The following is a 17,899-nucleotide window of genomic DNA, read 5'->3' on the forward strand; positions in this document are numbered from 1 at the left end:
GTACAGTCTGGTGAACCTCAGAATTTCCAGAGGGATGCCCCATGGCCACTACACAGCAGCAGGCTCCAGTTAGAGCTCCAATGGTGATGACAATACAGGGATCTCCTAAGAGAGCCACACACCTTTAGAACCTAGCAGTAGACAAGTTGCACCTTTTAGTTGGTCTTAAAAGGTGCAACTTTACTGCTTTGTTCTGTTGCTTCAGACCAACATGGCTGCCCACTTGGATCTACCTTCAGAACCTGTGGTAGAGTACAGTTCATTTCTCATTATGTGTTTCATGGATCTGTTCAGATGAGAATAGTCTGCAATAAACAGGGAAGTACTGGGCAAATGTCCCCCAATCCAATTATCCTAGCTGTGTATTTTACTGGGAAACTTGTGAAGTTCAATAAGGCTGGAATCTCAAGCGTTTCTGATTTTTTCTTTTTGGCCTATAAATTATTACAGAAGCAGTGTTTGCATATTCAGTAAGAATAAATTAACACATGTTTAGGTATAGCAGAAGTACTAATAGAATTCTCACAAGGATTTCAGTTTCCCTCCAACATTGACTCACTTTAAAAATATATATATGGCTTTTCATGTTCACTATCAGAGTTAGCAAGAGTTGTAAAGCTGCAGTACTGCGGTTGGAGCCCTCTGCTCACAACCTGAGTTTGATCCCAGTGGAAGTTGGTTCAGGTAGCCAGCGCCAGGTTGACTCAGCCTTCCATCCTTTCAAGCTTGGTAAAATGAGTACCCAGCTTGCTGGGGGGAAAGTGAAGATGACTGGTGAAGGCATGGCAAACCACCCCGTAAAACATCTGCTGTGAAAACGTTGTGAAGCAACGTCACCCCAGAGTCGAAAACGACTGGTGCTTGCACAGGGGACTACCTTTACCTTATCAGATTTTCTTGCAGCTGAAATATTTTACTTTGGTAAGGTTTACTGCTGAAAGTTTATAACGAAGGATGTTCTCAAACCACAATCCATAGTTCTGAAATTTAAACAGAAATTTAAAACAAAAGATACAACAGTATTTAAATGAAGCTGATAGACTTGCTCTTTTTCATTCTCCATTTTTAGAAGCTAAAGATGCATTTTTAAATCATGAGAGTTTTAGCCACATGAGGTAGAGACAATGGTAATTAAGAAAGGATTAACAGAGCTAATAAAGATCTTACTAGGAGGAGAATAGGGTGCTAGAGCTTTGCCCATAACATTTACCAGTGAAAAGGCTGTAAATTAGCCTTGAAAACATTTTGTATCATGTTTTCCTGACATGACCTAACTATAGCTAGCACAGTGGATTCATGAAATTTGCTAATGATGACATTGTTGGAATAGACAGGATAGGAAGATTATACAGAGAAAACTAGATAGCTTCATGGATTCATGTAATTGAAAAGGGATGACATTTGATAGTTGAAAGTATAAGAAAAGAGCATTTGGAGAATAATTTGTTCCCCCCCCCCTCTGCACAAAACTCATATTTTAGAGATGGGAAAAGAAAGAGAAACTTGGGGATTTATTCATCACTGAACAGTGATGAGTCATGAATGTAAAGTAGCTATGAGGAAAGCAGATGTGATTCTAAAATAGATTATATAAAGCAACACAAAGTAATAATGTGCTTGTGCAGAGCTTTTAAAATGTCTTATACAGTTCAGATTGAATCTAAAATTCAAAACCTGAACAAGTGCAACATTAGCAAACTGCCGGAGTAAAAGGGGAAAAAAATGGGATAAAGTGATTAGGTTTAGCTTTAAAGTGAGAGGAATATTGAGATTTAAAAGTTGCCACAATACTTAAAGGACACTATTGTGCTGCCAAAGCACTACCAACAATGTTGATTTTGTGATTGCTAGTCTTGCTAACATATTGCTTACTGCATAGTGGTAACACTTTTCTAAAATAGAGAGCTTTTTTTTTTGTTTTTAGCCAAGAAGTCCCACCTGCACATGCAGCATCTATACCCATAGAGGCTTATATTTCTTGTTAAGCACCTCAGGGCTAAACCAGACATGAGAATTATAGGACTGATTTGAGATGTGGGACTGCGTTATTCACACAGAGGAGAGAGAAGACCTGTTGGTGCATGAAACTTACCCCTTTGGTGATCTCTCACATTCTTATCTCCAAACACACATACAGAATTGGAGCCAGTTGAAGGAGAAGAGGACTTGGGGAGAGAAGCTGGAGATAAACAGACGACACTCCTCCCCAGCATAACTTTTTTTCCTTTTAAAACCAGATAACGCTCCCCCCCTCTTGATTTCTACATTCGGTGTTTAAACAGATAGAATAGCCACCATTATGGATAGCCTGGCCATCATCTGTTTCCTCCTCTGGAGAACTCACATAGGACAAGAGTAGGAAAAGTTCTACTAAAGTATGAGTTCCATCAAAATCTCTAGCATTGTACATACTGAAGGCAGAGTAGGTTAAAGAGCCCCTTATCTGGCACTTGGCTTTTGTAGACATGAATCAGTGGCTGTAGTCAGTTTCTAGCCTGGATCGCTTGAATATATGGGTCCTGTCAAACATTAGTTTCTAAGGGACATAAAGCATTTTATATTATGTGACTTTGCCCAAGCTTCCAACATGCCCTTCCAAAATAGAAAAGGTTCTTGACAGCAGAACAGACATTTTGTTCTTCAAAGAACTGTGGGCAGATTGCATTCTTAGTCAGCAACTTCAGAAACAAACTTCTGTCACTATCAAAGCGGGTTCTGCATATAATGGGGTAAACAAGCATCTGCAGAAATGAGCTTTTGACTCAGGAAAGCACATGCTGGAATAAATGTCGTTAGTCTTTAAGGGTGCCACTTCTGCTTTATTTTGCCAAAATATACTACCATGGCTACTTCTCTGTAATTTAACAGTTTAATGACAACAACAACAATATTCTAGACTGCAAGACTCTTATGTGCATAAAGAGATGAGTTAGCTTAATTCTCTGTACCATGCAAGAAGTCTTCTGTCAATACTGCATTGCAGGTGCGAATGTAAGTTTATAAGAGTGTACGTTGGAATTTGTGCTTACTCCACAAATTTTCATGGGTAGCTGTGAAAGATATATTGAGAGAAATGAACAGCTAATAGAAACAATGGCATTCAGTGCACATCACAGTATGGATTTAAAGTACCAAACGCACTGAAGGCAGGCAGGTTGTGAATGATAGAAGAAAGCCAAAATAAGAGTGAGGAGGCAAAAGGGCATTTTAAAACAACATCCAATAAAATGCTCACAATACTTTTAATATTATAGAGGTAGGGGAAATGAACTTAAAAATAACAGACAAAGCACAGGGAAGTCCAGTTTTATGTAAGAATGTATTTCACCTCAGTCAGCACTGTGATAACTTCTAGATGAACTGCAGTAGAGTCTTGGGGAAGCTCAGATCTTATTAAAAGTCTTGGTGATCATTGGCAATCTTGTCACACATATGCTGTTGTTATATCGCATGTTCGGTAAATACTTGGAGCTGCCCGATATTGCCCAGAACAGTCCAGTATTGGCTGTTCTGCCAAAAGCTTCCAAAGTCTCACACAGAGACATTTCATGTCACCTGCTTCTTGACTGGAGATATCATGGACGGAACTAAGTCCTTCTCAAAGCAAGTGCCATTCATCGAGCTTTGCAAATGTTTGACATAAAATGATAAAGATGGGTATTTTTAGTACAAAAAAGGTTCAGTAAGAAGGGGGGAGGGTTGTTTTGTTTTGGGGTTTTTTGCTGCTGGAATATCCCTATGACACCCAGACCCAATGAAACATTAGGCAGATAAAGTTGAACAAGTGTAAACCTCAGTTTGGTCCAACAGGGCTAAGAAAACAGTGCTTAAGTTCCAGGGACCTTGGTGTGTTTGATTGTTTCAGGTGTGAAATGTTTTTGGGTTTTGGAAGAAAGAAATAGAAAGCCAGTTGAATCATCCTGGGATACACAGTAACAATCTTGAATGTACAGAGGAAGGTTTGCAGAAACAACACAAACAAAGCAAAGCAAAGCAAAGCAAAGCAAATTTTATTTTTATATCCCGCCCTCCCCCACCAGAAGGCGGGCTCAGGGCGGCTCACAGACATGACAAGCATGATTCGGTTAAAATAGACAGCAATGGTTTAAATAATACAATTACATGAATTAATAAAGTTTAAAAATATAAAAATAAGAGAATAGGAGATTAAAAGATATAAAAATATAAAGTAGGTAGAAATAGGTGCTATATTTCTGTCGGTCATAGTTTACATATTGTCATACATCAGTTCCAATTTCAACATAAAGTGGCTAAAATTACGATAGTTAGTCAGTTTGGTCAGGTCCTGTTCCAAATGAGAGCTGAAAAAGATGGGTTTTGCAAGCCCTGCGGAACTGATTCAGATCCCGCAGGGCTCGCACCCTCTCTGGGAGTTGGTTCCACCAACGAGGGGCCATTAGTGAAAAGGCTTGCTCCCGGGTTATCTTAAGTCTGGCCTCTTTTGGCCCAGGGATTTGTAGAAGGTTTTGGGAGCTGGATCTTAGTGCTCTCTGGGGAATATATGGGGAGAGGCGGTCCCGTAGGTAGGCAGGTCCTCGGCCATATAGGGCTTTAAAGGTGATAACCAGCACCTTATAGCGAACACGGTAGACAACCGGCAGCCAATGCAGATCCCGCAGCACAGGCTGCACGTGTTCCCATCTAGGTAGTCCCGCTAGCAGCCTGGCCGCCGCATTCTGCACTACCTGGAGTCTCCGCGTTCGACACAAGGGCAGCTCCATGTAGAGGGCATTGCAGTAGTCTAATCTTGAGGTGACCGTTGCGTGGATCACAGTTGCTAGGTCGTCGCGTTCCAAGAAGGGAGCCAACTGCCTCGCCCTTTTAAGATGAAAGAAGGCGGATCTTGCGGTGGCGGCTATCTGGGCCTCCATTGATAGCGAGGATTCCAGTAGCACCCCCAAGCTCTTGACCCTGCGCACTGGTATCAGTGGCGCACCGTCAAAAGCCGGCAGAATGATCTCCCCTCCCGGTCCGTCCCGGCCCACGCAAAGGACCTCAGTCTTCGTTGGATTCAGCTTCAGCCCACTCAGCCTGAGCCAGTCAGCCACGGCCTGTAACGCCCGGTCCAAATTTATAGGGACATCGCCAGTCCGGCCTTCCATCAATAGATAGAGCTGGGTGTCATCAGCGTACTGATGACAACCGAGCCCATACCTCCGCGCAATCTGGGCAAGGGGGCGCATAAAGATGTTAAACAATATCGGGGAGAGAACTGCTCCCTGAGGCACCCCACAGTGCAGAGGGTGTCTCTGAGACAGCTTCCCTCCAACTGCCACCCTTTGTCCCCGATTTTCGAGGAAGGAGGAGAGCCACTGTAAGGCTAGCCCCCGAATTCCTGCGTCGGCGAGGCGGCAGGCCAGCAGCCGGTGGTCGACGATGTCGAACGCCGCCGACAGGTCGAGCAGCAGCAATACTGCCGAGCCACCCCGATCCAGTTGCCGCCGGAGGTCATCTATGAGGGCGACCAAGACTGTTTCCGTCCCATGGCCCGGGCGAAAGCCGGACTGGCATGGGTCCAAGGTGGAAGCGTCCTCCAGAAAGCTCTGCAGCTGCAACGCCACAGCCCTCTCAATAATTTTGCCCAGAAAGGGCAAATTTGAGACCGGCCGATAATGTGCCAATACGGACGGGTCTGATGTAACTTTTTTCAAAAGAGGGCGGACCACTGCCTCTTTCAGGGATGTTGGGAAAACACCCTCCGAAAGGGATCGATTTATGATGTCCCGTATAGGACATTTCAATTCCTCCTGGCAGGCCTTAATTAACCAGGAGGGGCAAGGGTCCAGGTCACAAGTTGTGGGTCGTGCAGTGCCAAGAATTCTGTCGACTTCCTCCAAGCTGAGTGGGTCGAAGCAGTCCAAGGTTAAATCTGAAGACACGCATTGGGCCTCAAGTTCACTTACTGCATCTAAGTTGGCGGGGCAGTCGTGGCGGAGCGATTGGACCTTCTCTGCAAAAAATTTCGCAAAAGCCTCACAGCCTATCTCCAATTCCTTAGCTTTTGGATTGCCCTGTGGCAATGAAGTAAGATTCCGAATTATTCTAAATAATTGGGCTGGGCGCGAATTTGCAGATGCAATCTTGGTCGCGAAGTATGTTTTCTTTGCGGCCTTGATTGCCATCTCATAGGATTTCATAAACTTCCTATAAGATGTTCTAGTCGCTTCGTCGCGAGTACGTCGCCATTGCCTCTCTAGCCGTCTAAGGCCTTGTTTCAGCCGGCGCAATTCCGGGGTATACCACGGAGCCGGCCTAATCCGAGGTCGCAGAGGGCGTCGAGGTGCAATCCCCTCGATGGCCCTAGCGAGCCGGTTATTCCAGGACTCAACCAGGTCATCGAGAGGAATGCCAGAGGGCCAGGGATCCCGCAGAGCCATTTGGAACCGTTCCGGGTCCATCTGGCTCCGCGGGCGAGCCATAATAGGCTCCTCGCCTAAACAGGTTTGGGGAGGCATATCTACATGGGCCTTGAGGGCAAAGTGATCCGACCATGGCACCGCCGTGGCGGTTATATCGCTCACTACAACCCCGGCCGCAAAGACCAAGTCCAACATGTGACCAGCCTGGTGAGTGGGGGTCATAACAAGTTGAGAGAGTCCCAGTGTCGCCATGGAGGACACTAGGTCCGTCGCCTGACTGGAGGACGGGTCATCAGCATGGACGTTGAAGTCACCCAGGATTATCAACCTTGGGTGCTCCAGCGCCCAGCCCGTCGCCGCCTCCAGTAGGGACGGTAAGGCGCTGGCCGGTGCGTTAGGCGTACGGTACACCAGCCAGACCGCCAACCCCTCTCCAGCCTCCCACGCCAGGCCGGCACATTCGATACCCTCAATCTTTGGGGCCGGGAGTGCCCTGAAGGAGTAAGCCTCCCGTATAAATAATGCCACCCCTCCCCCCCGCCCACTAGTCCGTGATTGATGTAGGACTGAGTAACCCGGGGGAGTTGTTTGCGAGAGGGCTACAGTATCATCCTCTCGGGTCCAGGTCTCAGTCACGCAAGCCAGATCCATGTTTTGTTCGAGAAGAAACTCTCGAAGAGTTGAGGTCTTATTGTTGATGGACCTGGCGTTGCACAACACCAATGACGGAGGTGGGTTATTCCATCTAGCCCTACTACCTGTCACCCTTGGGATGGGACGCAGATTGGAAGAAGGCCGAGCACTGTCTTGTCTCTGTCCTCTTCCCTTATAATATCTGCTCCCACCGCTATATCTCCCCCTCCCCAGGAGCACTGGAATCCCTGAGCCTGCCATCTCTCGTTTGGTGGCAGCTGCTATGGTCACCACTATCAGGCTGGAGTCAAAGATGTTTCTGTTTCTTCGTCCCACTAGGTCCTAATATTCCAATTGACCCAAAAATTCAAAGATCTACCTCCCCCAATTTCTTATATATATTTGGTAAATTAACTCCTATAGCAAATTAATTTAGTCCCTCTTGACTAAACCTTTCCTGATCCTTTAAAGATCACTTTTGCATAAGTTGTTCAGCAGAACCTTCCTACCAGCCTGTGTGATATTGCATTCTAAGTGCTGAAGTGCTACATTGAATCTGCAAAAATGTGAGCACACTCTGTAATTAAAACAGATGGCAAATAAAAGGAATAATTGCATAAAAGATGCATTTTATTGGGTCATGCATTTTTGTGATAATTTCCCCAAAGAAAAGAGGCCTAGGAAATCATTTGGCCTACCAGAACTATGTAATGCACTTTAAATATGCTATGAAGCTGGGGTTGCCAACTCTGGTTTGGGAAATTCCTCGATATTTTAGTGTGTTGCCTGAGGGAGTCCAATGGGAATGTGATGCTGAAGAGCAGGGACATCAAACATGTGGCCCTGGGGGGCCAAATCAGGCCCCGAGAGGGCTTCTATCAGGCCCCCAAACAACTGGCTGTCATCTGCTTCCTTCTCCCTCTCGCTTGCTTCCTTCTGTATCACAGCTTGCTTTCCAAGGCTTGCACAAGAGCTACAGATCAAAACCTTTATTTTCTCCATTGCTGATGCTCCCCCTTGGAGAGGAAGGGGGGAAGGTAGAACTTATTTTTCCAGGCTCTCTCAGTCGCACAGCAGAGCTACTGAGCCAAGCCTCTCTTCCTTCCTTCTCCTGGTCCCCTGGGGAAGGAAGGAAAGAAAGAGCCAGAGCTTTCTATGTCCAGTTCCCTGGATCCCATGGGAGAGATACAAAGAAAGCACCTTTAATACCAACAAGTGCTAACGTTTTAAACATGTTTTAAGGGTGTTTTTTTTTTAAATTTAATTCTGTTTGTCTATGTCCTTTATAAAGTTTATATCTCTGCTACCTAATCTCAAATAGGTATACACATGGCCTGGCCCAACATGGCCCAGCCCAACCTGACATGGCCCAGCCTAACGAAGTCTCATTTATATCAGATCTGGCCCTCATAACTGGCCCTCATAAATAAGTCCGATACCCCTGGGTCCACTCACCATATTGGCAGTACTATATATAGCTTAATATGGAATTAAAATATTTCTTTTGCTATCTCTTAGGCTCTGTAGCAACAGCTTGTCGTGATCCTGGTGTCCCCATGAATGGAACCAGAAATGGGGATGGAAGAGAGCCTGGAGACACAGTCATTTTTCAGTGTGACCCTGGTTATGAATTACAAGGAGATGAGAGAATAACCTGCATTCAGGTAGAAAATCGGTACTTCTGGCAGCCCAACCCACCAGTCTGTATAGGTATGCAGAAACCAAGAGAAGAGAGAACTGCTTTTCTGACTCTAAAACATGTTATAGTTACCCGATCCCAAAGCCAGTATTCTGAGAATGAATGAAGGTAAATTAGCTACAAATGTGAGATCAACTCATTAAGCCTCTATGGGACAATTGTCTACCAACAGACCAGAGTTCCTTCATACTTCATTAACAAATCAGTGGATGATTTCACAATCTATTCAAAAGCTTTATCCCCTCCCCCCCCCCTTAATTAAGGTTAACCAGCTGTGGATGAGATTCTAAGAAACTTTGGTGGGTTTTCTTCCTGCAGCAGACATGTGCATCCTAAAAAGCTCAGTCAGAAATTTGGTGTGATCTTTCGGTTGTCGCCTTTGATATGCAGCATGTAGGGATGTTACTGAATGTCGTAAATGCCACTGTTTTATTTCAGACATCCTAATTACTGACATGGGTTCTCCTCACTCAAGCCATAACATCAGCCATCACCCTCCCCGTGCACACACGGATGCGTACACACACACAACACTTACAAAATTTTGATGGAATCAATGTGTTCAATCCACTGGAAATTTTCACTGATGTAAGGGAATTCCATCAGTGGAGAACAATTTTCTCCCCCCCCCCCTTCCTCCCGCTACAGTCCCAAATTCAGCCCAAATGCTGCTGTTGAGTGTCAAAGGAAACCCTCCCCCCCTAAGGAACAATGTGAGAAGGGAGCTGGAGTTGTGCACTGTAATGTGGAATTGGCAAAACTCATCCCCTCCACTTCTCTCTGCAGAAATTCTCTGGATCCAAGCTGTTACCATTAGCCCACTTTCTAAAAACACTTGGTGGACTGATGCTACAGCACCTACAGGTGACCCCTGAGAGAAGGCATATTCATTCATAGAACATAGAATTGTAGAGTTGGATGGGACCTCCAGTGTCATCTAGTCCAACCGCATGCACAAGAAGAAACAATTGGATTTATACCCCATCCTTCACTCAGAGTCTCAGATTAGTTTACAGTCTTCTTCCCCTTCCCACAACCATGCAGGGAACTCACAAATACCACCCCTCACACCCTCAGTGACACCCACTTCATGCCCAGAAGATGGCAAAAAACAACAACAAAAAACCTCCAGGATCCCTGGTCAAACTAGCTTGGAGAAAAATTACTTCCTGACCCCAAAGTGGTGAACAACGTTTCCCTGGGCATGTAAGAAAGGTCATAACCTGCTCCAGTTGAGAAAGAAAATCCTGATTGCCATGCCACTTGTTCAGAAACTCAATTTTCTTCTGATCCAGTAGCAAATCAACTATAATGCTTGTACAGTTGGATCTAGTACCAAATTGTCCTGTGCGGCTAGAATTATACAGAGAATTGCTTGTTAAAGGATATTTTAAAGATAAAACTTACATTAAAGAAAAACAGCTTTATGAAAATTGATCATTTTGCCATACTAGATTTTCTATTTGAATAATATGTTGTGACAATGTTCTTCGTAAATATTTAATATGACTGGGAGATCAGATGGTTCTGGAAAGGGCAAACGTTCAACAGCTTTGTTTTCTGTGAAGATCTGGAAAATATGATTATCCCAGATGTGTTATTTAAAAAAAAAAATGAACAAAGGCTTTAATGAAACCATGCACATTTCTCCTGGCTATGTAAAAAAAGACATTGCACAAAAAAGATATCAAAGGAGTTCTAGAAATTCACATTGCAGTCTGCCTGTTAAAACTGAAATGCATGAGTTTTATGGTCCATTGTAAAGTTTTCTACCAATATATGCATGAATTCACTTGAGGAATGTCCCTGGATTCATCTCTCTTGAAACTGAATGCTAGCACAGTTTCCGGGTATTCTGTCTTAAACAATTTGTTTAATATAGAATGCTTTAAAATGGGTTTTAAAATTAGCAATCAAATATAACTCATGCCTATTATCAGTGGCTACTGCCATGTGTTAATGGTTCAGTGTATCTTACTACGATATGTGGCTTGGTCTTCCCCACACTACACTTTAGAATGCATGTTTGTGGCAAACAAAACATATTCAAAACACAGACACATCAACTGACTGCATAATTCTTTGGCATTAATCAGAAAATTAAGAATTTCTGTATTTAATATAATCTTTATATTAGCAGGGTCTTTTTATCATTGTTTTCCTAACACAAAATTCCTATTCAGTTTTAAAAATCTTAAATTGAAGGAATATGTTTTGGTGATTGTGAGGAATAAAGTAGTACAAGTGAATGACCACAGGAATTTGTGGGGACATCTCATTTTCTACACTATTCCTCTTTTTCCTTCCCTGGAAGACCTCATGGTCTCTTCTCTTTTCCTGATTCCTTCTTCCCATTCACTAGCCAAACTCTCTTCACCTCTCCCCATCTTCAGCTTTTCCTCCTTCCCTCCCTCTGGCAGCCTGTCTCTGGGAGAAATCTGGCCCAGTTGCATGGCACCAGCCCAACCACTGCTCTGAGCTATATTGTGTTGGTTGCGCTGGACCCAGTTTCATAGTGGAGAGCCTATGAGGACTTGCATGGAGCACCTCACTTTCCCTCTGTTTCCCCTCCACATACTATTTATATCCTTCAGCTAGACTTCATATCAAGTCAAGTCAAAAGCCTCCATATCTTCATTTCATTTCCTCCCTCCCTCCCTCCCAACCTATATTTTATCTGCCCCCCTCCAGTTTCAGCTATGTTATCTATTTTGCTTCACATATACTTCATGTTTTTCCCCATTGTGGACACAAATATACTCACATTGTTCTCCTTGCATCTACTTTATCCTCACAAATAACCCAGAGAGGTAGGTTAGCTGAGAGTGCATGAGTGGCCCAATCACCCAGTCAGTTTCCATGGCAGGCTAGGAATTTGAACTTGAGTATCCCAGATCCTAATCTGAAATTGTATCCACTAACCCTCCTGGTTTGGTTTTTTTGTGGGTTTTTTTTTTGGGGGGGGGGGGGGGATGGCCACTGTTGAATAATAACAAGCCACCAGGCCTGGATAAATGATCCAACTTGTGCAGACACAAGTCACCCAATAGTTGTTAAAAGGGAAAAATAATAATAATGTATTCACCCACGCATGTAAGCAGGTTACTGGATCAGAGCCTTCTTTGATTCTAAGTTAAATTATTTATCCTTTACACACTGTTCAGGAAGCCCATAAAACTAAATGATTACTTTGATAATTCCAAGATAAAACTGATTCTGATTAGATTACATCAATCTTACTTTTGTCTGATGCACAGTTATATTGGGTGAGATCACACAAGAGATTTGGCACAGCAGTATCCCGGCTCTGAAAAAGCCACTTCTCTTTGATCCATGCAGCAGCAATCACACAGCCCCTGCCCTGCTGCCAGGAGAGGCACAGGCTGCATGCACACAAGAGGAGCATTCAGAATGCTCACGCTCATGTCAGGTGGGTACAGGGCAGATACAGCACGCACCCGGGCATTCAGACAGCCGGGAGATGTGCCCTGCATATGTTTTAGAGGTTTGCTACCAGGAAGTTCCCGGTAGCTATTTAATTCTGTTCCAGCCCATCCTCAGATTAGGTAGGTATGAGTTTGTGATCACATAAATTAAATCTAGAGGGGAGGCGTGGCTAGATTGGGCCAAATCTCTTGTGTGATCACTCCCATTGATTTACTTGCGGTTTGCTTGTTGGGTTAAGGGCAGTTGTTGTATGAATTATTCTGTTTGTTTTGCACAATATTGTTTCTTGTTGAGAAAAACACTGTGAAAAGTTTTTGAGAAAAACATGGCGAAAAAGTCCAGCAGGAGGTCATTTGCATATTAGGCCACACCTCTTGGCACCAAGACAGCCGGAACTGCGTTCCTGTGCGTTCCTGCTCAGAAAAAAAAGCCCTGCATGCATACATACACTGTTCATTTTAAATGAGTTGCAAAGGAATATTTGGGGGTGGATTGTTACATCCTCTTGACATTCATTACATGAGCTAAGTGCCATATAACTTGGAAGGAAATTATCAGATTTGATTTCTGTCATTAGCAATGCAATGGCCATTACAAATTGTCTGCTCTTTCTTCTCTTCCTAGTTGTAATAGTGAAGGAATGTTAGATTCTCCTTGTAATCTGTAAACTCAAATGTTTGCAGTTAATTTGTCCTGCTGACCTGATTCCATTCAATTTCTTTGTTGAAAGAAGTATATATACAAGATACTCATTGGAACAACTGGTTGGTAACTCTGAAACATGATTTTGGATAAGACTGAACACTGGTTATCCTACAGGGTTTATGTTTTTGTTAAAGCAATCCTCCAGAATGACCACTGGAGCTATGGGCATTGTTTCTATTATTTTAGGGGGTTCTAATACTTTTGTTTATTTTATTTTCTTCAGGTTTGTAGAGAAAATTATCCCTATCTGTCATTAGCTGTATTTTGTAGCTCCATTGATCATAGCCTCTGTGATACTGTCCAGAGTTAGGTATATGGTATCCTCATACATTACATGTTATAACACCCTGTACACAAAATTCAAGCAATGTCAACACAATTCAAAAGGTTGAAAGTGTTTCAGAGTTCCCGCCCCTTCCCATTTTTGCAACCAAAAGGTTTGTTTTGTTTATAGTTGCTAAATTGATAGCACTGGATATCAACTGGGGATATCATCCGGGCTGCTAGTGCTGGTGGTGGTAGTTAATAAACCAGAATAATTTAGCTGATTTAAAATGAAAGATGGTTGAGGATTACTAAGTTTTTGTTTGTTTGTTTGATTTATTCACAGCACCTTGTGGAGGCAATTTAACAGGCTCATCAGGTTTTATTCTTTCACCAAATTTCCCTCATCCTTATCCCCATAGCAGAGACTGTGACTGGACTATCACTGTTAATAACGACTATGTAATATCATTAGCATTTATCAGGTAAATGTTTGTTTGGATGGAATTTAAAATGATCAACATGTCATTGTCGCTCTGGGCATTCTGGGCAATCAGGTTGCTGTCAGAGCACAGCAAGGCTTTCAAAGTGAGGGATGCAGAGTTCCTCAGGAAAAGCGTGGGTATAGTAGTCTGAAATGCTGATGATTTCTCTGTTCATAAGAGAGGAATGAATATGCTAAAAACCTGGATATATTCAAGAAGTGGATAACTGGTGTTTTTTGGTATGTGTGTCTGAATCTGAATCTAGTCAAGAAGATTTTCCACCCTTTACTTTATATGCCAAATTGGGTGGGGGATTTATAGACTCAATTTCTATGTAGAATTTCTTACTCAAACTGAAGTACTTGCTTACTAATAGAGAAAAATACTTTCAGGGGATATTTTATTTATTTATTTATTTATTTCTATCCTGCCTCCTGTAAGAGGGCTCAAGGTGGGTTACAATAAAACCAATAAAGCAGATAAGAACCATTTCTACAGACAATCAAATTAAAACCAAGAAAGTAACTAATTAACAAAGATGGCGAGCTACAAATTCTGCAAAATCAACACAATCCTGTTGATGTACTGCAAATGTGTAATATCCTTACCTTAACATCTACCGGTTTTTTAGATAGCTTTGTTGAAAATTCACTTTTCAACGTATAACCTTTGACCATCTTATTCTATTTTTTTCTCATCTAAAAAGAGGGCTAAATAAAGGTCCATCCTTGCCACACTGCAAAGTTAGGCTCATGAGACATTTGTAGAAGCACTTTTGTGGCTGATATGGAAAGCAGTAAACATTTCAGTCATGTGACTGTGCCTTGGAATTAAGTGGATTTTTTTTAAACCGTGCAGCTAAGCTTATAGAGGTTTTCTTCAGAACGTTATCAGTGTTCTGTATTGGAAAATATGTTGTTGACCCTAAAACTAAAACACTGGTGATCAGAACTAACATTTTAAATTTTTTTATAAGAACTGTGTGAATGAAGTTAAGTGAAAATGTCAAAATCATATTGAGAGTCCATCATATTAAGAGTCCGTTCGAGCTCACAAAACTACCTTGGTGGGAACATGTGCGGCCTAGGCTACGGGAACTGCATTGGCTGCCAGTTGTATACCGAGTTCGTTACAAGGTGCTGGTTATTACCCTTAAAGCCCTATATGGCCGAGGACCTGCCTACCTTAAGGACCGCCTCTCTCCATATGTACCCCAGCGAGCACTGCGTTCCAGCTCACAAAACCTTCTGGAAATCCCCGGGCCTAAGGAGGCCAAGCTTAAAACAACCAGGGAGCAGGCCTTCTCTATAAAAGCACCCCATGGTGGAATCAGCTACCAGAAGAGGTGTGGGCCCTGCGGGATCTTAATCAGTTCTCTGCCCTCTTCCAACTGGCCTTTTAAGACAGAACCCAGTGATTAACATCAAGCCATTTTGTATAATTGAGATAGTAGCACCACTATACTGCTTTTAGATTAATTATTTTAAAGTTAACTTATATTGTATTTATTTAGATTACTTGTATTGATGTATACTGTTTTATTGTTATATCATGATATTTTATATCATGTCTTTTAAGCCGCCCTGAGCCTGCCTCGGCGAGGAGGGCGGGGTATAAATAAAAATTTATTATTATTATTATTATTATTATTATTATTATTATTATTATTATTATTATTATTATTATTATTATTTAAGCTGTATATTTACATAATAATAAGGCTCAGGTGAGCAATGCTATCCTGACTATTAAATAATGTATATTCTAGGGGTTTCTTTTTTCCTAATAGGCTTCAGTGTCTGAAATGTTGTCATAGATTAAACAAAGCAATTATGGTATCTAGACTGCATTTCTGACCTACAGCAGTCGACATTGAGAGAAGGTTTATGGAAATAAATGCAAATAAAAAGTCTGCAACAAATCTAATATCAGAAGTGATTTAACACTGTGGCCTTAAAATATACAATATGGTTATGATAATCTTTAAAGTGGTGGTGGTGGTGGATAATAGCAACAACAACCATAATAATAATAATAATAATAATAATAATAATAATAATAATTTGTATGGCGTGCTATCTGTAATATTGACCATTCTACTCTACAAAAAGATACTCTGTGAGTTGGAAGAGTTTAAGTATCACCAACCAGAGTCCCCAGATGCATTACAAATCTTTCTTATGGAACAACTTTACCACTTAGCAGAACTTATTAGGTAGAAAAAATGGGGTGAGCCATGTTCCACCTAAGATTTCTTCTTTTTTAAACATTCCCAGCTTCAGTATAGAACCAAACTATGACTTCCTCTACATCTATGATGGGCCAGACAGCAACAGTCCTCTAATTGGAAGCTTTCAAGACAGCAAGTTACCAGAAAGAATAGAAAGCAGTTCAAACTCCATGCATCTGGCTTTTCGAAGTGATGGATCTGTTAGTTTTACTGGTTTCCACTTGGAATATAAAGGTAAATGCCCATAATGATGTGTTGCAAATGCTGGCATCCCAATCATATCATCCCTGCTATATGTGTTTTTGAACTTTTTAAAGTCCGTACAGTGTTGCAGTAATTCAAGGTATGTGACCTTTTGTTTATTCAGTCATTGGTACACTACATTCTATGCCCTATTGTTATTGTTTTTTCCAGTTGGACATTATTGGATAAGGTAGCGTGTCTCAAGCTGCAGAACAATCTTTATAACAACATTGATTTAGACCTAGATTTCATTGATATGGTAAACCTATATCCAGTATTTTATATTATATTATTTTATGTCATTTCATAGTATAGACAGACATATGATAGATAGATAGATAGATAGATAGATAGATAGATAGATAGATAGATAGATAGATAGATAGATAGATAGATAGATAGATAGGAGGGAGGGAGGGAGGGGCAGGCTCCTCCTGTGGGGAGATAACACTTTATCCAATGGCATTTATATATAAAAAAAGATAAATGTTTAATGTTTATTATTTATTCTATTTCTGTCCCACCCTCCACACTGAAGCAGGCTCTGAGCAGCTTACATATTCATAAAAGTTCCATAAAAACTTGAAACATAATATGTAAAAACATTAATATAAAACAAAAAACTATAAAAACAATTTGAGGCACTATATAAATCTTAATAGTAGTGCATTTTATGATGGTGGATAGCTGCCTATTCATTCTCTATCAGATATCGCTATTCTGCTGTTCCTACTAAATGTTCTATATAAAAGCAGGTCTTAGGGTTATGTTTTGAGGTGATCCATATATTTCAGAGTCTGTAAGCTTTTATCTTAATTAGTAAATTCCTGGCGGAAGAGCACCATTTAGCAGGCCCTGCTTGCTTGGAGATAAACCTTAAACTACATTCAAAGGTTGGCAAAAGGCAGTAGCTTCCCCCTCACCCCCACAGCTGGCATTCAGTTGACTTGGGTGTGGAGAATAGCTACTCATATGATAATGGTGGTCAACCAACAGAACAGTGATTTTTGTTTTGTTTTGTTTTCCTTTGGAAGTGGGACCTTTGTGTAACCAGTGAATTCTCAGGAGAACTTTATTCGGCCCAGATATGAGTACAAGTGAAAGGGCCTGCTGTAAGGCTTAGCGGATAAAAAGATTGTTTTAAAAAAGATCTGTAAGAGGGGGAGTCTTGACTGTAAAATGCTAGGAATAGCCTTGGCCAAAGTATGGCCTAACTGCAATGAAATGGCTTCATAAGAAAGTCTGAACAACACACCCACAAACACACACACAAATAGAAACAGATTTGGGGAATTAAGATTCCTATCTCTTAATTCAGTATCTTGGATAGATACATATTTTTTAGCTAAGAAAAGAGAATTGTTTTTTATTGGTCATTTTCTTTCATCTCAATAGTAATTAAACAAGTTTCCTTCAGACTTCACTTTACAAGTAAAGTCCCTCCTCCTGTTTTGAGTTATGGGTTTTCTTTTGTATCCACTTAAAAGCTCAGTTTAGCTCACACATATCAAGGCACCAAGGGTTGCCAGCTCCAGTATGGGAAATTCTTAGAGATAATTCTTAATTATTGTACTGATGGCGTGTTTGGTTGATGCCTTCTTTATACTAAGCATCACAATTACATCTAGACTGATCTCTCACTAGGCTTGTTCCAGTCTTGGAGCCCTTTTCCCCCTGATGCTTCTGTCCAATTTCACACAAATTGCTGTGGGGCTGCAACTTGCCCCGCCTCTTTCCTACAGCAAGCAAGATCCTCTGAAAACTGGTTTTGCTTGCCATGGGAAAGAGGCGGTACAAGTCTCAGCCCTGCAGC

At 41.8% G+C, this 17,899-nt stretch overlaps 1 protein-coding gene across 6 annotated transcripts in view; it reads left to right on the forward strand.

The window, feature by feature from the left end:
* The window catches only part of CSMD3 (CUB and Sushi multiple domains 3), a 933,126-nt gene that overhangs the window by 686,903 nt on the left and 228,324 nt on the right, over positions 1-17,899 (forward strand). For all 6 annotated transcript variants that reach the window (XM_060243303.1, XM_060243304.1, XM_060243306.1 and 3 more), the window contains 3 exons: positions 8,532-8,723; positions 13,475-13,613; positions 15,890-16,077. In XM_060243303.1, the coding sequence (XP_060099286.1) occupies positions 8,532-8,723; positions 13,475-13,613; positions 15,890-16,077 (519 nt within the window). The remainder of the gene's footprint in view (positions 1-8,531; positions 8,724-13,474; positions 13,614-15,889; positions 16,078-17,899) is intronic.

This window comes from Heteronotia binoei, chromosome 7 (genome assembly GCF_032191835.1).
Source record: "Heteronotia binoei isolate CCM8104 ecotype False Entrance Well chromosome 7, APGP_CSIRO_Hbin_v1, whole genome shotgun sequence".
Taxonomy (NCBI): Eukaryota; Metazoa; Chordata; class Lepidosauria; order Squamata; family Gekkonidae; genus Heteronotia; species Heteronotia binoei.